The sequence below is a fragment of the Prionailurus bengalensis genome, chromosome D2, assembly GCF_016509475.1.
Source record: "Prionailurus bengalensis isolate Pbe53 chromosome D2, Fcat_Pben_1.1_paternal_pri, whole genome shotgun sequence".
In the NCBI taxonomy this organism is placed as follows: Eukaryota; Metazoa; Chordata; class Mammalia; order Carnivora; family Felidae; genus Prionailurus; species Prionailurus bengalensis.
This window is the reverse complement of record NC_057351.1, coordinates 77,946,704-77,968,023: the sequence shown is the minus strand read 5'-3', so window position 1 is coordinate 77,968,023 and position 21,320 is coordinate 77,946,704. Positions and strand designations below refer to the sequence as shown.

At 40.3% G+C, this 21,320-nt stretch overlaps 1 protein-coding gene across 7 annotated transcripts in view; it reads right to left on the bottom strand.

The window, feature by feature from the left end:
• The window catches only part of PLEKHA1 (pleckstrin homology domain containing A1), a 58,784-nt gene that overhangs the window by 5,249 nt on the left and 32,215 nt on the right, over window positions 1-21,320 (bottom strand). For 4 of the 7 annotated variants that reach the window (XM_043597766.1, XM_043597765.1, XM_043597764.1 and 1 more), the window contains 6 exons: window positions 20,781-20,878; window positions 14,904-15,029; window positions 10,739-10,882; window positions 8,878-8,946; window positions 2,240-2,304; window positions 1,563-1,626 (listed from right to left, as the gene is read on the bottom strand). In XM_043597766.1, the coding sequence (XP_043453701.1) occupies window positions 1,563-1,626; window positions 2,240-2,304; window positions 8,878-8,946; window positions 10,739-10,882; window positions 14,904-15,029; window positions 20,781-20,878 (566 nt within the window). The remainder of the gene's footprint in view (window positions 1-1,562; window positions 1,627-2,239; window positions 2,305-8,877; window positions 8,947-10,738; window positions 10,883-14,903; window positions 15,030-20,780; window positions 20,879-21,320) is intronic. The other 3 variants (XR_006299865.1, XR_006299866.1, XM_043597767.1) reach the window with 1 other exon arrangement.

Below are 21,320 nucleotides of genomic sequence, written 5' to 3'. Positions count from 1 at the left end.
ACAAATCCAACGTATTCATGTTGGTAAATTACAGTGTCAACAACAAAATCATTCCAAGGCAATGGTTTCCAAAAACTTTGAGAGTCACTTTTTTAAGTCAGGTTTTGCCGGGTAAGTTATTACAGAGACATAAGTTGGGCACTTGATGCTTTAAGATCAGACACATCAGAAAGTCAATATGAATACTTCTGGAGAGAAACCGAGAGGAAGAAGTCAAAGACAAAGCTTCTCATTTTGCTCTATCTACTGCTATATCGTCTGACTCTGCTACAAGAGTATTTATGTAACTGCGGAGTTAAAAAGCCATTTGACATAAGTTTATGTATTATTCTTCTAGAGATCATTTCTAGTACTACACTAACTACTGAAAGTAGTTTTGGTGGTCATATTCCAAAGTATCATATTCCTTGACAGGACCTTGCTTTCCAACGTGAATTAAAACCTTATTATGACTTTAAATCCAACCAAACAAAACCTAAGAAGGGTGTAGAGATACCTCCCTTTACTTCTGTTCAAAACTTTTAAGCTACAGGAGAATACTTGCAAACCAATGATTTTAATAAGGACTTTTAAAAGGAAAAACCCAGAGCAGGCAAAGGTAAAGCAAAAATCTAGAAATCAATCTGGCAAAAGAGGGGGTTTAAAAAGGTTTTATGTTCTGACGGTTATTCTTGATCTAGAAACTTAACCTATAGAAGAAATCCAGGCAAAGTTAAGCACAAAAATGTTCATCCTCACATTGTTTATAATAGTAAATACACAAAACTACAAAAATAATCAGTAACAGAGTAGCAGGGAAAGAGGTTAACTGTGGAGCATTCATATAATAGAGTATGGTGCAGTTCTAAAAAGTTTTTACAGAATTTTTAATGATGTGGAAAAAAATGACTATAATATATTAAATAGAATATAACTGCGTGTGCTTTGTATGACCCCACTTGCTATAAAAATATACGCCTTTAAAAAAGGCACTATAATAAGAATGGTTTCCTGAATGTGGGATTCTGTGTGTTTTATAAACTACCCCTTTCTTCATATCTTTCTATATTTTCCAAGTTTTCTGCAATAATTATATGTAGCTTTTATAAAACAAAAACAAATGTTCTTTAAAAAAAAGAAAAACTTCCAATCTAAATAATACACTAAAAAGAGTATTTTAAACTTAAATACAAGATGCCTATCTACCACTGGTGAGATCTACGGTCTCCTTTTATTGTGGGTATTTTCAGTCCCATTTCTAAAATTACCAAAAATGATGCAGTCAAAATTCTACAACACGTGCAAAAATAATCCAAATTGAAAGTTAGCATCTACGTTAAAACAGCATTTCCCTTCCCATAAATACTACCTAATTCTACTCTACGAATTCATAGCCAAGAGTACCCCTATCTGAACATATGACCTACCGATAATTTTATGTATAACATTTTTTTAAGTTGTGAATTACAGTTGTCATATTTTTCCTTATCCTCATAAGCAGTAAATTTATTTATGTTCATGTCACCTCTAAAATTATTAATCTCTTGTTAGGAGGATCTATAATCTCCAAAGAAGACTCTCACCTGCACATAGAAAGTTCGAGACGATGTTACAATTTCAAAGAGATTGTCTCTCATCATTATGTCACTGTTAACAAAAACAAACGTCCAATTGCACTTAAATAGCAGTTGTTTGATAGTTTTTCTTTCACTCATTCATCTAGTACCAAATATATGTCAATAAGAAAATAAACAGATAAAATGTTGATGTAACTTAGCAAAACCAAATCATCTTTTCCAATTTATTTTTGCATTAATTTTACATATTTTATATGTTATATATATTTTTAGAAGAGGTTCATAAAAGAAGTTTAAAATCCAAAGTTTTCAGCTGTGAATAAATCAGTTTGCTCAAAGAAACACTGCACAGTTACCACATTTTCTTATAAAGCTCTATTCTGCAGCAACTTCAAAATACTTAAATTACTAATACATCAATCTGTCAAATATGATAGAAGTTGTTCATGTTAAAATTTTTCCTTTCCGTTAATAAGCCTAATTTTTAGTTTTCAAATGAAACAAAAAAATATCTCAATACTTTGAGGATTTTGTAAGTCCTGGCATATCCCAACTAGGAAGAGTTAAAAGTAATGCTACAAATAACCCAGGAAAACATCACCTGTACACACCAACCAAACTAAAGCCCTGCTGAGTGCTAGAGTGCTGCGGCAGGCACTAAGTGACAGCGGGTGCTTACTTACCTCTGCTTACATTCCTGGACTTTATGAACCTCTTTAAGTGGTATTACGCGGAGAGGTTCCTTTTCCTGGCAAAAAAAACACACGGACACATGATGTATATTCTTAAAGTCCTTTTAAGGATTATTTGTCTTACTTGGAGATCTCTATGAAGCACATCTGAGACGTAAATCTACCTTCCTGAACCATCCAGCATCAGAACAGCTCAAAGACTGAATAACCTTATGCACACTGTGGTCTGAAACACGGAAACTGGCACATAACCCGTATTCACATTATTTCTGGCCTTAATGACAGCGTAGCTTATTAAAAGCCATGAAATCATCAGACTTTCCCCCAGTGGACCCTTCCAGACCCCGTAAGTAGAAGACTTCCTCTTCTGGAATGTTATTTTGAGGTAGAAGGCACCACAGTAGCAAATACCCAGCTTCTCGGAGTTAAATTTGTCATTTTAGGTATATCACTTTTATATGAATACATTATTTTAACAAGCACAATTTACTGAACTTTTACTAAGTCCAGGACATCCGCTAGCTTTTAAGCATGTTAGCTCACTTCAACTTTCTACAACCCCACAGTACACGCACTCCTATCCACCTGAGGAAACGGAGCCTCACACGTTAATTAAGTACCTCACCCCAAGGTCACAAAACTAGACACAAGGCACAACTAGTTCCCAAAAGCCTGTTTATACTACACGTGCCATGAAATACTATATGCCATATTTCACCGAGTATCACACTGTAAGATTAAAAAGTGCCATTATTTGATGCAGCCCTAAGAAAAAATTAAAGCACGGCTGAACACTTTAAAAAATCACCAGTCCTTAAGTTTTACAAAATGGTTCATTTTTAAAATAATTTCAGACTGGGGCGCCTGGGTGGCTCAGTCAGTTAAGTGGCCGACTTCGGCTCAGGTCATGATCTCGCGGTCCGTGAGTTCGAGCCCCGTGTCGCGCTCTGTGCTGACAGCTCAGAGCCTAGAGCCTGTTTCAGATTCTGTGTCTCCCTCTCGCTGACCCTCCCCTGTTCATGCTCTGCTCTCTCTGTCTCAAAAATAAATTAAAAAAAAAACGTTACAAAAAAAAATTTTTTTTTAAATAATAAAATAAAATAATTTCAAACTATAGGGGCGCCTGCGTGGCTCAGGTGGTCAAGTGTCTGACTTTGGCTCAGGTCATGATCTCACCGTTCGTGGGTTCAAGCCCCGCATCAGGCTCTGTGCTGACAGCTCAGAGCCTGAAGCCGGCTTTGGATTTGGGGTCTTCCTCTCTCTCTGCCCCTCCCCCACTCATGCTCTGTTTTTCTCTCTCTCAAGAATAAAAAAAAAATTAAAATAATTTCAGACTATTAAAGACTTACAAAAATAGCACAAAGAATTTCTGTACACATCGCACCCCATTTTCCAAGATGTTAAAATTTCACGTTTGTTAAATCATTCTGCTTGTTGTGTTCATGTATGTGACTATGGTATGTGTGTATATATTTTTCCTGAAATGTCTGAAGGCAAATCATAGATATGTGCTTTACTACTAAATATGTTAGTGTATATTTCCTAAAACAAAGATGTTTCTTTCGTAACTACAGTACAATCACAGAACCCAAAAACTCCACACTGACGCAATCCTGTTACCTAAAAACCGTATTCACATCTCATTAATTGCCCAGCAGTATCCTTAACATAAAAAGGAAAAGTACAGATTTGCTGCTCCAGAGTTCAATCTGGAATCAGACCTTGTATTTAGTGGTCCTGTCTCTTTGTGTCCTTTATTGTGGAATAGTTCTGCAGGCCTTCCCCCCACTCCCCCCCCTTTCAACCTTGAGAGTTTTCGAGAGTCCAGGCCAGTTGTTTCGTAGAACGTCCCTTAATTTGGCTCTGTATGATGTCAACCATGCTTGGATTCAGGCTATGCAGTTTGGCGGGGAAACTACAGATGCACTTCGTTCTTCTCGGGGCGTCGTTCTCAGGGAGCGCGTGAGAGGGGTGTGTCCCATTAGTAGGGTGTTACACCTCATCTCGTAAGGCCGTGTTTGCAGTCACTAGAAAGTTACCCTTTTCTCCTTTGCCATTATTAAACATCTTGTGGGGAGACACCCGAAGCCTACGGAATACCCACTTTTCCCATCGTTTTGCCCACTAATTTTACCAAGCTTCGAAAATTCTTGCCCGAAACCATCATTACTGTAGTAGCTGCCAAATGGTGATTTGTCTCCAGCCCCATCAATTCATGTATTAGTTGGAATTTTACTCTACGGAAATGCTTTTCTTTCTCCGTTCACTTATTTGGCTTGTTTTATTCTCTGGGCTGTAATCCATTACCATCATTTTTTACTCTGGTGCTCAAACCATATGAGTTTTGGGTACTGGGAGCCCCTTCAAGCTGGTTGTGTCCTTCTGTCACGTCCCCATCATTCGCTGAGCCACTTCCTTATCTTCTGTCACAACTGGATCTTCCGGGCCCAGCTCTTCCTGTGCCTGTCCCACCTCTGACATCAGCCATCTCTCCAATGTTCCCGGTTCCTGTTGAAGAACAGCATTTATACTTGCTTTGGGGGGAAGAAGACCACTCATCTCTTCACTCCGCCATGGCTTTCTCACGATACATGAGAAGTAATACTCCTGTGAGGTTTTAATGTGTGCTTCTCTAATTACGAGTGATACTGAATATCTTTTATATGTTTAAAGACCATTTTAATTTCTTTATAAAGGAACTGTCTATTCATGTCTTTTCCTCATTTTTCTACTGGATACTTTCCCCTTGGTTTTCTCTCTCTGTAAACTTTGAACCAACCACAAACTTAGACAAAGGTTGAAAACATAGCACACAGACCTGACTCTCCGGAACCATTTCAGAGTGAGTTGCTGACCTGGCCCCCGAGGCCCTTTAGTGTGTATTTCCCGCAAAGACATCCTTTTATGTTATCACAACACAACCATCAAAATCAGGAAGGTGTCCCCCAAGTGTCTTTTATTAAAGCAAAATAATTCAGTTCAGAATCGCTGACTGCATGTACTTGTCATATCTTTCTTTCCTTCAGTCATTCTGTCCCTAACTCCCACAGTCTTGACTCTCCTGAAGGCTCCAAGGCAGTCATTCTGGAGAAAGTCCCTGACTTGGGTGTGTCTGATCCTTCATCAGGATCAGATTCAGGTCAGGCATCTTTGGCAGGAACGTCACAGAAAGGAGGCAGCAACCTTCTCGAGCTATCCTGTCAGACGGGAAGTAATTTTAATTCATCTCATCACTGACGAAGTCCACTTGAATCATCTGGTCACCTGTTTAGAGTGGTATCTACCAGTGGTATCTTTATCGCTATAAAGTTACCACTTCCCTTTTTGTACTTAATGTGCATTTTGCGGATGGGGACTTTGAAACTATGTGCCCTCTGGTTCCTCATCACACACACGTGTATACTCATGCATCCACCCATTTCTCCCGTGTGGGTTCATGGATTTCCACTTTATTCAAAGGGCAATAATCTGTTACCATCATTACTTATTTTGATGCCTAAAATAATCCCCCAAATTTGGCAAGGGCGGCTGTTTTCAAGTTGGATTCTGGGTCCTTCCGTCATGTCCTTAGCATTCTGTGAGCACTCTGTTTTCCGATACGAGACACTCCGGGCTTATTTTTTATTTATTTCTACTGTTTCAGCTTTGGAGTCTTGCCATTTCTCCAAGAGTCCAGGTTTCTTTCCACGGAAAATGGTGGGGTTTTTTTCCAGTTGCATGGAGCTAGGAAGTATATTATATGCATATATATGTAAACCCATGAATACGTTCACAGCTCTGTTTAATTCTACATCTACCTGTATATGTTAAGTGCTCACATCGATACACTGAATTCCAACCTAATACAAAAAGTCTTCTCCTTTTCCTTATTTGTTACTCCCTTTTTGGACAGTGAGAAACTAGGCTTCTATGATCCCTAACATATTTACTTATTTTATCAAGTGTATATGTAAACATCCTCCCGTCTCTGCCACCACCCTCTTCCCAATCTGAATACCCTCTTCCCCCTACTCCATGTTGGGCTAATCCTCCAAGAGGACAGCCTCCTCGTCCTTCTTGGGTTCCTTGCCCACACCCAGGCTACTGTAGCTCCTTGCGCCCCTGTCCCACCACATGAACGCCTACACCGATCTGCCTCACCTAAAAATTTTAGGTCTTAATTGTTTGGGAGGAAAGAGGGCAGAGGGTAAGGCAGAATCCCTCAATTTTTAAGGTTCTTTAGGGATATCAATGTTTTATCCTTGATACATATTACAAATACTTTCTCCAGGTTTTCAGGTATACACTTAAATCCTTTATACCTACTGAAAAAGTTTTTAACTCCTTATCTCTTAGAAAAACAAACTAAAGTAATTACAGATGAAATAATATGTCTAGGACTTACTTCAAAATATAAAGGGGAAGTGGGTGGTGGTACCTAAGAAAACCAGCCATGTGTTGATAAGAGGGGTTCAGGATACTATTCTATCTACTGTATGTTTAAACTTCTAATGATCAAAACGTTTCATAAAAGAGCCCGTTTGTACTCTAAACATCAACTTCTATCATTTATCGTTCTTGAGCATATATAGGTACATAAGCAAAAGTAAAGTGACTAAGGTTTTTTTAAAACTTCACATTCGGATTCCACCTCTTCTGAATCACTTTTTGACTCAGAGCCATCAATGTCAATGTTTTTCACTCCATACCATTCTCTGTGTCAAAAAGAGTGAAGGGGATGAAGCATTTCTTAAGAACGTTCTACCGTGTCCCTGAGATTCTCTTGCAAGCTGCCAGCACCCTCTTCTGCGGGTTTTGGTGCCGGTGTTTTCCGATCTTACCCAGAGGTGCTGTGCGCACGAAGCAAAGACAACTACCCCACAGCTGCTGCCTGACTGCCCCTCCCCCGCAGCTAAGACAGCCGTTCAGAAATGTTACATGTGGGGGGAATGTACCCCTGAGTTATTGATAAAGGTAAGCAATTATAATATGTTTAAAGTTTCCAGCTGTATCTGAGTTTTCTAAGTGCTTAACACATTCCTAAATACACACGGCATAATCTCCCTGCTTCCTTTGTTAGTTCAGTATTCTCTCATCTCAAATTTTATAGCGTAACGTCTACATGCAGGTTTTCAAAATTTAGCAAGTATTTCCGTCATAGTTCTTGTCTCATAATTACTGTGGGTGACAGGGGGGCATGTCAATTTCTCTGGCACAACTGAACTCGTGAAAAAGGCCAGAACATCGCTGCTGTTCTCTCTATTCCCAGTTCCCGGAACAGTGTGCCAGAGCCACGGAGGGCTCAATGAATGTCTGTTGCATTCATGACTCTCCCCAAGAGTACGATCATTAATTAAAGCAATGAATCAACCTACTAACCAAGCTAACGTGCAGCCTTCTGAGACACCACGTCTGACACTTTTTGAGCCACGTAACTACTACTTCCCGCTGAGGCTCTTCGAATTGGACGTCTGAGAAAGGTCCCTGTGCTAAAATGGCTATTCTTGCTGTGCTATGCCATTTTTTCCTTCATTCAAAAAGACTTCTTGATTATCTACCAAGTATCAGGTGCTGTGTTCATAAAAGGGTATAAAAGAGATCTTTGCCTTCAAGAAGCTCATAGAGTCAACTGCTAAAGACAAGTATGCATACAATGACAAAACGCAGCCGGAAGTATTATGATAGAAGTGGACTTCAGGAACCGTGGTGTGTAAGGAGAAGGCGAGTTCAAAAGCTTCCCAGAAGAACAGACACCTGAGATGAATCGCAAAATAGTCCTTTCCTGTTCTCTAAGTACTCTGCTGTCCAGTATAGTACCAATAGCTATGTATAACTATTTAAATTAAAAAATCCTAAAGAATAATCAGTTTTAATTTTAAAATGAAATAAAGGCAGGTTCCCCAGTCATACTAGCCATATTTCCAGCATTCAACAGCCACATGTAGCCAATAAACCTGGTCAGTGAAGATATGGACCATTTCCATCAGTGTAGAAAGTTCTACCAGATAGCGCTGTTCCGGTGTCTTCATTCAAATAAAGAATATGATCCCCACTCAAAGGTCCCATAAAACAAAAGGAGGTAGGACAGACATGTAAGGAATAAAAAAGCATTCAAATTATCCAGCAATCTGCGGCAGAACTCAGGTTATGTGACAAGAATATTTTAAATAAGGATGTTACTCGAACAAGTGAAAGAGGGAATTTCAATCTTGATTCTACCCCACAAGACAAAAAGGTCTTATACGAAAAAACTTGAAAAGTCAATCTACAATAGGAAAAAAAAAAATTTATCAAGAGAGGGCAGAGAAAAGAAGGTAGAAATGCAGAGTTAAAATGTTGACTTTTAGAGATTTAATTCTTCCTACAATCTCCTCCAGCTGCCCTTCAGAGGACATCGGTAGGTGAAGGAATTCTGATGTTTTTAATTCTTTCAAGGTGGAACGCCTTTGAAGGTATGATCTTTTTATTTAAGATATATTTACAAAATTACCATTAAGACATCACAACCAAATAAACTGAATTGTATATGCTTCTCAAAACCAGAATTATTTTAGAAATAGAAAACAGGACAAGAAACTACACACACACACAATCACCAGAATAATACTTCTCAAACATTTTAAAGCAGCATTCATGACATAGCAACATACCAGTTCAGATTTGAAGTAGCCTATTGTGTTTTCATCCAATTGAAAATATCTTCTCTTCCAGTTTTTCATCTACCAGAGATGAACACAGACATAAGACTTCTGTTTCTAAGAATGTCAAATGTTAATAGCCACTTACATATTCTGATATGAACCCATAATCAGAAATGTCAAGCCCTAAAAAACCTCATTACCCTCCCTTAGTGAGGAAATACATGAAACATCAGCTCTTCCACTGCTCAGGCCTTAAACTCCTAATTCAACTTTGGTGGCCAGTCTTCAGTTTGTTGTATCATACAATTTCAGAATATGGTTTCATTATTTTTAATGCTCTAAAAGTTAGGAAAGAAAAAAAAAAAAAAGCACTTCCCCATCCCCCAACCCCACAAAGTAAATGTCATCAAGAGTTCAAGAGCAAGCACAGGAAATGTTATTAAACCACATTAAGTTCTGTAAAATCTGTAAAATGCAAGAATCTTTCTGCAGGTACTTTGTGCTTAGTAGTAAAGCAACAAATATTTAATAAAATGAACCCACTTTGTACAAATATTTGTTTTGTCACTGAAATACAGTTTTTGTGAAAGCACTTCAGTATCTCCAAGGGTTGCTATTTTAGACTTGGGAATGAAACAGAAGGAAAGAAAGGTCTCCCTCCCTAAAAGCCCTCATTAGCACAAGTGAGCCACAGCCTGAGGAACTTCTGAGGTTCCTTGCAGACCTGCTACAAGGGGTGAGTCTCGGCCCCCCCTTCACTTCCCTCCACTTCAAGGTCAGGAGCTTAGAGATAAAAGAACTTGTCCACGGCTGACCTACACTAATTAGCGTTGCCAGAAAGGGACGTGAAGCCAAACAGAACTGCCGGCAGAGTTTTAAGTATTTCCTAACTCACAGAAACTTTTTTACTTTTACTTTCAAACTTCAAAGTTTATCTTCTCACAAAATGCTAACGATTTGGTTCACGTAAAGAATGACAAATTTTAGAAAGGTACTCTGGGGGCGCCTGGGTGGCTCAGTCATTTAAGCGTCTGACTTGGACTCAGGTCGTGATCTCACCGTTCCTGAGTTTGAGCCCCGCGTCGGGCTCTGTGCTCACAGCTCAGAGCCTGGAGCTTGCTTGGGATCCTGTGTCTCCCCCTCTCTCTGCCCCTCCCCCACTCACACTCTGTTTCTCTCTTTCTCAAAAAAAAAAAAAAAAGAAAGAAAAAAAAAAAAAGGTACTCTGGAACCTTGGAAACACTGGTAAACGTACTTGCCCTTCCTACAATTTCCCCGCTGTGGGTCTGGCTGGATGAGAAATACCCAGCTAACCCTTAACAGCTCTTATGAAGGACCAGGTGCTGCTAAGATACTCTCTTAATTTGCATCTTTCAAAGTATCTCCAAATGGTAGGTTTTATAATCTAATTTTCCTTAAAAAGGAACAGAGAGCCTGAGAGGGTAAATGAAAAGCCCAAGGTCACAGAGAATTCGACTAAGGTCTGCCCAACACCAAATGGAGTAAGCAGGCCTTCCATACCCCACTCCCTTGCCCCCTCTTTTCCTGATATCTCCCTGCTAGACTTCTCTTTCTCTGACCCACTCCCAAGGGAGAGAAAAATCAATAGGAAAGCCTCCTGGAATAAATTTAAAGTGTTAGGAAAGTTCATCTAAAATTGAAGGTCAGTGGTAATCAGCACTAACTTACCCAGCCACCCACAGACCAAGAAAATAACACAGAATCATCCCTATTCTACCTCCTGACTCCTCAGCACGTTCATGGCTCCCTTTGGGTCTCTCGAAAAACAAAGCAAATGATTCGTGTGCTGAGAGTTTGCTAACAGAGACTCATTTTTTCATTATTACACATACTCTCGTAAGGTACTCACCACTGCTCCCTGCTTCACACAATACCCAGCTTTGATGACTGCGCTGTCTGGAGGTGGCTTAGGAGCAAAGTAGGGAAGATGGCTCTGTGACCGTTTCAAATTATTTCTGTCAATACTTTCACCACATTCGTTTACTTCTTCTTTCTAAAATGAAGCAAATAAAGAAATTCTTTCCTTGCTTGTTTAGCTTCAAAGCACAGTTGTATTTCATGTTGTAATTCTAACAGAAAACCTTAAATTCTAACCTTAGTTCAGTTAGGAACACAGATTTTGAAGTGAAGTTTTCTAAATAATTTGAGGTACTTAATCATAAAGTCACATCACTGATAAAACCACACATTTCTATTTCTCTTGTGGGGGGTGGGTAGAGGGTGGAGGGGATTAACTTCTTATTTTGAAGTCATTATAATAATATACAGGAAGCTGTAAAAAAAAAAAAAATACAGGAAATCCTTCCTATGTACCCTTCAACCGGTTCCCCCAACAGGGAAACTGTGTAACTATGGTAACTAGAGTACATTTCAAAACTGACGCTGGCACATCCTACAAGCCTTATTCAGATGTCATCAGTTTTACACGCATTCTTATGTCTTTGTGTATGGATCATTCTGTGCATTTCTGTCACACGCAGCTTTGTGTAAAACCACCTCCACAACCACATACAGCATCATTATGAGGCTCGGTTGGGCGACCCCTTTAGAATCCCTGTGCCCAATCCCTTGGCAACCCTAACCTGGTTCTCTGTCTTTATTATTTTGGCCTTTAGACAATGTAATAGAAATGGATCCTACACTAGGTGACCTTTGGAGATCAGCTTTTTTTCACTCGGCATAATTCCCTGCAGGCTCACGCAGGCTGCTCCCCTATCACTAGCCTGTCCCTGAGTAGCGCTCATGGTCCGGACGTACCATCGGCTGTTTAACTCTTCACCTGTTAAAGGGCATTGCTGAGTCGTTCCCAGTTGGGGGCCATTGGGAATAAACCTGCCACGAACATTCCCATACAGACCGGTGTAAACGTTAAGTCTCCATCTCTCTAGGAGCAAAGCCCAGGAGTGCACGTGCCGGGCTGGAGAGTAATCACAAGTGCACTTTAACAAAACACTTCCGTACCGGTCTTCAGAGGGGCCGTACTGTTTTGCATTCCCACCAGCAACGTACGAGCGAGGCAGTTTCTCCTCGGCCTTGCCAACACGTGTGTTATTAATTATCGGAGTCGTTCTGATAGGTGTGCGGGGGATACTCACTGCGGTCTTGGCATTTCTTACGAACATCGGCAAGCAGCCCTGCTAGTGCTCCTTTGCCACGTGTGTATCTTTCATCTTTTGGTGAAATCTCTGTTCGTGAATTCTGCCCCTTTTCTAATTGGATTATTTTTTAACTGCTGAGTTCTGATAGTTCTTTTTTTTTTTTTTTTTTTTAATGTTTATGTATTTTTGAGAGAAAGAGAGAGAGCATGAGCAGGGCAGGGGCAGAGAGAGAGGGAGACACAGAATCTGAAGTAGGCCTCAGGCTCTGAGCTGTCCACACAGAGCCCGATGCGGGGCTTGAACTCCCGGACCGTGAGATCGAGACCTGAGCCAAAGTCAGATGCTTAACCAACTGAGCCACCCAGGCGCCCCAATTCTTTCTCTGTATGTTCTGGATACAAGTCTTTGTTGGATACATGGTTTGCAGATACCTCCTCCCCGTGTGCGGCTTTCCCTTTCATCCTCTTAACAGGGTTTTTCACAGAGCAAACATTTACAATTTCGATGAGGATCAATGTATCCTTTTATGGACTGTGCTTTTTTTTTTTTTTTTTAAACGTTTATTTATTATTGAGAGACAGAGAGACACAGAGTGTGAGCAGGGGAGGGGTAGAGAGAGGGGGAGACACAGAATCTGAAGTGGGCTCCAGGCTCCGAGCTGTCAGCACAGAGCCTGACGCGGGGCTCGAACTCACAAACTGTGAGATCGTGACCTGAGCCGAAGTCGGTAGCTTAACCAACTGAGCCACCCAGGTGCCCCATTATGGGCTGTGCTTTTGATGGCAAGTCTAAAAACTCTTTTGCTCCAGACGATTTTCTCCTTGCTCTTAGAATCTAAAAATTCTGCAGGGTTTTGTTCTTCGTTTTTTCACACGCCAAGTCCAGGCTTTTTAAAAAAGATCTAACTATACTCATGTTTTCATGCTCCCCAAAGCACTGGCTTACATGCAACATGTTATAATCTAGAATCCCACTAATGAACCAAATGTGTATTTATTTTTCAAGAACTCCTAATTTTCAAGAGAAAAACGAACACTCGAGTCATCTTGAGGAATTTTCAACCTGTTATACATTTAGACAGGTCAACAGCACTAATTATGTACTTAAACTTTGTAATCCCAGCACTTAACTGCCACTAACCCAATACTGAATAAATTAATCAACCAAATGAGATTTGTCATTTTCTTGACAAATATATAGCAATTAAATGCTTTTATAATGAGTAAATACTTCTTTAAAAAGCTACATTACAAAATGACACAGTAAAAAAGAAATTCTTTGGGATCTTTTTTTTTTTTTTTTTTTTCAACGTTTATTTATTTTTGGGACAGAGAGAGACAGAGCATGAACGGGGGAGGGGCAGAGAGAGAGGGAAACACAGAATTGGAAACAGGCTCCAGGCTCTGAGCCATCAGCCCAGAGCCCGACGCGGGGCTCGAACTCACCGACCGCGAGATCGTGACCTGGCTGAAGTCGGACGCTTAACCGACTGCGCCACCCAGGCGCCCCTGGGATCTTTTTAATACGGCAGCTGCTATGCAGTCTTACAACCTACTGAATAATCTACACTAAAACTAAAACACAACAAAATCTTAATTCTGTACAAAAGGAAAGCAACCAGAAGGGCACCTGGGTGGCTCAGTAGGTTACGTGTCCCACTATAATGCAGAGCCTGTTGGGACTCTCTCTCTCTCCTTCTCTCTCTCTGCCACAACTCCGTTCACATGTGCTCTGTCTCCGTGTCTCAAAATAAATAAACTTAAAAAAAAAATCCCGAAAGTTGAGAGTTCACAGAGCTTCTGGGTTGCTGAACATGTGGAGGTGCTGAGAGAGTCCCAGAAGCTTCATGCCCTTCCCATCTCTTCCATCAGGGTGTTCGTCTGGATTCTTCATCATATCCTTTTATGATAAACAGGTAAACGGTAAATAAACTGCTTCTGTTCTGTGAACAGCTCTAGCAAATTAATCACATCTGGGGACAAGGTCATGGAAACCTTCAATTTACAGCCCATCGGTCAGAAGCAAAGGTAACAACCTGGACTTTCCACTGACATCTGAAAGGATTGGGGTGGGAGCAGTCTTGGAGGACGGAGCCCTTAACCTGTGGGATCCAGGCTGACTGTCAGAATTGAGTTAAACTGCAGGACACCCAGCCAGTGTCACAGAACTGCTTGGTGTGGGGGGATCCCCACACCTCTGATGTCAGCAGCATTGTATGGCAGTCATGTGAGAGGAAGAGTGGGTTTTTCCTACTCATATTGTTTACAAAAGGAAAAGGAACTCTGTCCAACAACAGACCATTTGTAAACTATGCTAAATTCAAGTCAAAATGACTACCCAGTCATTTAAATTGATGTAGAATAATTTTTAGTGACTTGGAAAATGTTTGAGATGTGAGTGAAAAAAGTTATTTACAGAGGGTCTCCATTTCTTGGGACAAAAGTATACGGAAGAAAGGCTCAGAGAGGGGCGCCTGGGTGGCTCAGTTGGTTAAGCATCTGACTTCAGCTCAGGTCACGATCTCACAATTTGTGGGTTTGAGCCCCATGTCGGGCTCTGTGCTGACAGCTCAGAGCCTGGAGCCTGCTTCGGATTCTGTGTCTCCCTCTCTCTCTGCCCCTCCCCTGCTGGTGCACGTGCGCTCGCTCTCTCTCTCTCTTTCAAAAATAAACACATTACAAAATTTAAAAAAAAAAAAAAAAGAAGAAAGGCTCAGAGAAAACATGAAAAGTGTGAAGTGTGGTCTGTGGTTGCCAAATATTTTAATAAACACATACTTTTGAAATAAACAGATACGAAGCATTTTTAATTAACTGATTACTATATTTATTCAGTAAAGATGTTCTATTTTATAACAACATAAAAATTACTACGCAGTAGGTAAACCACCACACAACAGAGTAACTGATGTATTACCTGAGTTGGGGTAATGATGGGCACGCCCCCAACAATGTCAGTTCTGTAAGACACTTGCTTCTTCCCACATTCACTCTGGCGACTTAGGTTATCAGAATGAGGCTGTGAGTCTGACTGCTTTGGTACCTAAAATAATAGGTAAATGAATCATTTTGCAACCAGCATTTTATAGGGGACCCTCTTTTATCACAGAATATCCAACTAATTGTCCATTTATATATAACTGACATTTATAAAAATTATGTATAATAGGTATGTGCCCCTTTAAGTTCTCACACTGTTCTGTCACAGTAATACTTTATAATATAGCCATCATTTCCTGAGTGTTTACTTGGGCAGGTACTATTTCATACATTTTTCTACCTCATCCTCTGATGAACCCTATGCTTAGGGCCTGTACCTCCGTGGTAGCAGCGAGAAAACGGAGGCTCAGAGGTGTGAAGAAACATAGGTTTAGGTCCTGATTGTGCTACGTTCTACCAGAGTCTGTGCAACTCTCCCCCTACACTCAACCACTATTCTGTGTCCCCCATTTATTAGAGCACCTGACACCAGAGCACAGCTCCATGCCGCTCTCGCTCCCCATCCTCCGCCGCTGCCCATGATTCTGGTAGCACCCGGGGACAAAGAGCGTGGCAAACTCATCATTACTGGTGCCAGGACAGAGTCTACTACCGAAAACACGGTATTCACTAAATGTTGAGAGACGGACTCAGTGGATGAATCCAAAATCATCAGGAAAAAAAGAATAAGATACTCAACACAAATTAAAACTTAAAATGTTCAAAATAACTTAAAGCTTATTGGAAATTTTGAGAAGGTATTCCAACACTGGGATCAACGATAAATCACTCACAAACGTCACTGAAGTGGAATCAGAGAATCGAAGGGATCACAAACGTTTAACATACATTTTAGCTTTTCTGATCCGGCCCACTCAGGAAACAAGGTGCAATATTTCTGCCAACAGACTGCTGCATGTAGTCTGCCTTTGGATTGCAGATTTCTTTTGACCGTAGATAAAAAATGTAATAAAATATGCTCGGCACTGATGTAATGTTGAGCATGACAGTTAATCTCTCTCCAATGGTTTTAAAGGGCATGTGAGGATCCTGCAGTGTTTCAGAAACATTGTGACAAGTACTTCTAACCAGCACCATAGTGGTGGTGTAAAAACATTTAAAATCAAGTAACTTGCTTGCCTCACAGTTAATCCATGTTAACAGGGAACTGGCACAGCTCCAGGGGACACCATTCACGTTGCAGTCAAAGACCCAAACCATTTATTAATAGGATTCCGAAGCAGTGTGGTTTCTCAAGCTTTAACACTCATGAAGCATCAGCCAGGAACATTATTAAAAGCTTCAGATTTCCAGGTTGCACCTCCCAGAAATTCTGACTTGCTCGAGCCACAGTGTTGTGCACAAGGCCACACGGCCAGCAGAAACACCAGTGGTTTTTGAGGTAGTTGCTGCAGAAACCACCCTGAGAAACACTGCTGCCAGGCCTGTGCTCTCCCAGCAGGTCTGGGGAAAAGCAGGTAGACAGTGGTGTCTACAGACAAGGCTTTATGAAATACCAGGCAAATGCGGTCTATGTGTGTCTAAGCCGGGCTGTAGTAGATCCCAATCCACATAATTTACGAATATACGCAAGTTGTCTCTCAGGTGACTTTCTGCAACTCCTCTCCACCTTTCCCTCCCTCTCTCCCCTGGAGATGCTTCCCCGCAAGGCTTTTTCTCCAGGCTTTCAGGCCCTCTCATCCATATTTACACTACAATGCAGGCAAACAGGAAAGGAAGGCAAATGAATCCTGCTAAGGAATGCCCCCTGACATCTTCTAAGAGGCTACACTTTTTGGAGAGCTTTTTAAAGGCAACAGGTACTAGCTAGCATTTTACCTGACAAGATCCACACAATGACAGGGCGGTGAGAGGACTACGACTGAGGACACTCTACCCAGAAAGAGTCTGCCGAGGAAGCCCACGATGTTCTGAATGAACAGCATCATGTATTTGAAATATGACCGAGAAAACGGGGCCGAGTTACCCCATTAAGAACAGAAACACAGCACTGAGAGAATTTTAAGCCGGAGAGAAAATTATCTGTTCATCTGTGGCAGCTGAAATGTACGAAGAGGTGACCCACATGAAGTCAGTCCTTCTTTTAAGAAGTTGACAGTTTAGTCATACATGGGCATTTCCCAAGAAAAATCTTTTATACCACCCCAAAAATACAGTGATATTTATACTTTTTCCACTTTTCTTCCAGAAATGATAGTATATTAAAAATCCTTCTCTCTGCTGTTAAGCTCACTGCTTCTAATGTGTCCTTGTAATAAAATAAGATACTAAGTGTGGCATAATTCTAATGTTAGAGTTCAATAATTAACTTAGAATTGCACTTTACAATAAAACTTATCTAAATTGTGTGGTGAGAACTGTGCAATGTGTAGAATTTTCAAATCGATATGTTATACACCTGGAACCAATATTAACATTTTATCAATAAAAAAAATAATCTAAGCTGTAAACATTCCCCAAGAATAAGAAAAGTACAAGCAAAATACCCATGAATACAGTAATGGTCTTAAAAACTTTGAATGAAAGTCTAAATTCAGCCATTAAAATAAACATACTTTCAGGAACAGAAAAGAAAAAAAATCAGCCAACTATTTAATGAGAATCAGAAAACTGATCTCCTCAGGGAGACAGCAAGTGTCAAAGACACTGAACATGATTGGTTTCCTTGCCCCTGACTTTTCCCTGCTCTCTCTTGCTTTCTACCCTTCTTTATTGGAGCTGTATTCTGTGAGAAATCTGCATGTATCTTCAGGAGGTGTTTGCCTGTGGTCCTAACAGTAGAAAAAGAAAAGGCAGTCAGAGAATAAGAGATAAACAAAATGGAGAAAACCGACAGGGCTTGCAGACGAAAGCCTAAAACGGTCCAACACAAACTCCTGGGTATCAGGAGCCTTTTGAGGGCCCTACACATGACCTGCCAGCTGAAAAACACTAGTACCAAGTAGAAAGCCTTGTACCTTTGGGCAAATTTACCATTTTGTTAGGACCAAAGTCCTATATTCAGCTTCCTCTACTTGCTCCCAGCTGTCCAAAAAAAAAAGTCGAATTTTGGCCACAATGTCAAAAACACTACTTGTAGATTAAAATCTAGTATTGATTTCTGAATTACAACCTATGGTGGGGAAAAGACACTATTTTAAAAAACAGTGGGTTTCTGTTTAGGAATACACCATATACATCCTGGACATTCCTTCATCGATAAGGAACCAGAGGCCACCGTATTTGTACTGTTATTACTTCCTATAAAAAGTTAGTTGAAAGTATACTTTAAAATCAATCTGATTTTCCCAACCCTATTCACGGATACTCTCTTCAGGGTCGGTTCCTCCACTACCAGCTCTCTGTCTTTTCAAATAAGGGGAAACTTTTTTAAACGGCTGCCACCAATAAACATTCACATGGACGTTAGGCAAGTTCGAAAAGCCACAGACCATGGTATCAGAGGACAGTCCACTAAGATGACAAGGTACTATAATTAGGAAGTAGTTAAATAATCACCATTCCCTTACCACTACTCCCTACCACCCCCTATTCTGAAACCATGTGCTTCCAAACCCTAATTATGAATTTCTAAAAATTTTAAGTTTACATAATCACATTGTACTCAGCAGACCACTAAGTTACACAGCTGACCAACTTGTCATTTGGAGCAGTTCCACAGAATTGTAAACCACACATGCACTAAAACATAAACTCCTATTTTGCAAAGAAATCTGCATTACTCATCAGCGATTTCCGTAGGAATGTATGACAAATTAGAGATTCCACACCCGAATACGTTTACACGTGTAAAATGCACATGATACGAAAACTGGCAAGGCCCTTTAAAGAAAAAAATTAAATAAATCTTACGTAGGCATGGGAAATTCTTTCATTGCTATCCGATAAGTTAAACGTTTATATAAAATTGATGTTTAGTAAGTGCTATCAGTTCTTCAATTCTACATTCACTTTCATACAGTTACGTTCACTTTGTTGACAAGCTAAGGATTTCTAGATTTTTTACGTATTCATATTTTCTAAATGAGAATTACAAAAAATGAATTATAAAAGCATGAATACCAACTTATTTAGCCTAAAAACTATGAATTTCAACGTGTAAAATAAAATCGTAAGACCACAAATGCTGGTATTTAAAAGTCTTTATGCTTTGGAACATCACCCAACCCTAATCAGCTTCTCGTGCATTTGAATAAGCTTAACAGTGTCATCTGTGTAAGATGGTTTCACACCATTAATAAATTAGATCTAGCAATTCAAGAACCCCCCAAATGGTAAAAAGCCTGAGACTATTCACTCCTTTTTCTCTTAAAGCACTAAGAACCCAGTGCTACTAATTACTGCAAATTGTAAGAAATGAACCAATTTGGTAAAGTTACTAGATACTGTCTTCCTAAAGAAAATTTCACCTAAGAAATATATATATATGGAGTTAAAACCTATTAGTTAAGACCTTTTAAGAACATGTACTTCTGAATCAGTTCAAAAAATTGCTTTCCTGAAACTGCACGTACCTAAAATAACTTCTGCTTCATGTACAGATCAGAGGCACTGCGTGGGTGTTTTCTGTCATGTGGCAACAAGCTGTTCTGGTGCAAGACAAAAAACCCGACTTCACTCCGAGAACAGCTTTAGTTATATTAACTCTTTACTGTGTTGTGATATAAATATGGAATCGTTCATTTTAGATGGCAACTAACAAGTGACAACATATGCTGACTTTCAGAGCATATGTTTTTCGAGAGTAAGTCGTTTAGGGTCAGTAAACAACTGTACTTTAGTAAAACACACTTGAGCTCACACAAACCTCACACAGGAACTCCTTCCAGAGCCTCTCTCTGTGTCTCTCTACAAGTGTGTAAGGAGGGAAAAAAGCAAGGAGAGCTAGAATCAGGGCACAGAACCTATCTACTTGCCTGTCCTCATCAGTAGTAAACTTTCTTGGAAAAGTGTGGGTTTTGCTTTACAAATGAAAGAGTGGGAAAGGGCTCTTTTTTCAGGACCCTGTGCTCCAGGGTCGAGCTCCAGAGTCAAACAGCCTGGGTTTGGCTCAACGGTTCCACGATTTACCAGCGATGAAACCAGTAAAAGTTACTTAATCCCGAGGATTATCACTTTTCCAGATAATTGAGGTAAACCCCTCAGGATCAGAAAACCAAAAAAAGAAACCCAGGTTGCAAGCAGGAAGCTGTAGCCCGGGGACATCGGAGTTGCAAGGGTAGCCGGCCCTGACCTCAAGGAGGAAAAGTGGGTGAGGCAAGTTTAGAGCCTGAAGACAAACTCCCGAGGGGGCCATGTGGGCAGGACCCTCTGGCCGCCACAGCTCTCCAGATCCACTCCCTAACCCCGTGCCTCACTTCCATGGCCTCACCTCCGCTTCCTGCTCCTATCTTCAAATTCTACCCTACCCAGCAGTGATCCCAGTCAGGGCCTGGAAGACAGGAAGGCCAACGCCTAGTAGCAGGGGTGGCGGCAGGAAGCCCCTCATCCTACTCGGGAAGAGAAAACATCCTCGATGTGTATTTTCCCCTAGAAACATTCTTGTGCAGTGGGTAAAATGCACACTAGCATATGCCGCGGTAGGTACATAATGGGCTAAAATGGCATTTGCGGGCTGATTTTAAGGGCTGATAATCACCTGGTACAAGAAAATGTAATCCCATTATAAACACCGGCCTTTTAAATAATAAACTTTGAGGATGCAACCTGTTGGTAAACTGGAGACTCAGCAGGCATATTTTCAAAATGTAAAGACCTCCAGACGTTAAAAATTAAAAACACAACAAACACTTACTGTAATTTTTATAGCTTTGTTCAACACGTTTACCCATTCTACTAGGTCTTGCTGATCATTAGCTTGTAGGAAGTATTTCCTCATCCCTGCATTCATAACTGTTGAGAGAAAAAGTAAACAGTACATGAAATTTTGCACTTGTTGCATCTAAATTTATGTTTGCACCTGCCTTCTGCAAAACCAGGCTAGGTTCAATACTGTGACTCTCAGATTTGACCAAACGTTAGATCATATGAAATAATGCTTTTACCACTCTGTAACATAGGTAACATTCTTATTTTTAATGCCTATGTTTTTCATTAAATGGAAATACCAGAATATATTTAGCTAATCCCCTAATGATGAGCATTTAGGCTGTTTCCAATTTTTGAAATTATATAAAATATCCCAGTGAAACATCAAATACATAATATCTCTCCATACTTGGGCTACCAGTTCTATGGGTCAGAGGGAATTCACCCTTAAAATTTTTACAGATACTGACAACTTGTCTTCCTATAAGGTCGAACCCATTTACATTCCTATCAACAGTGAAGGCCT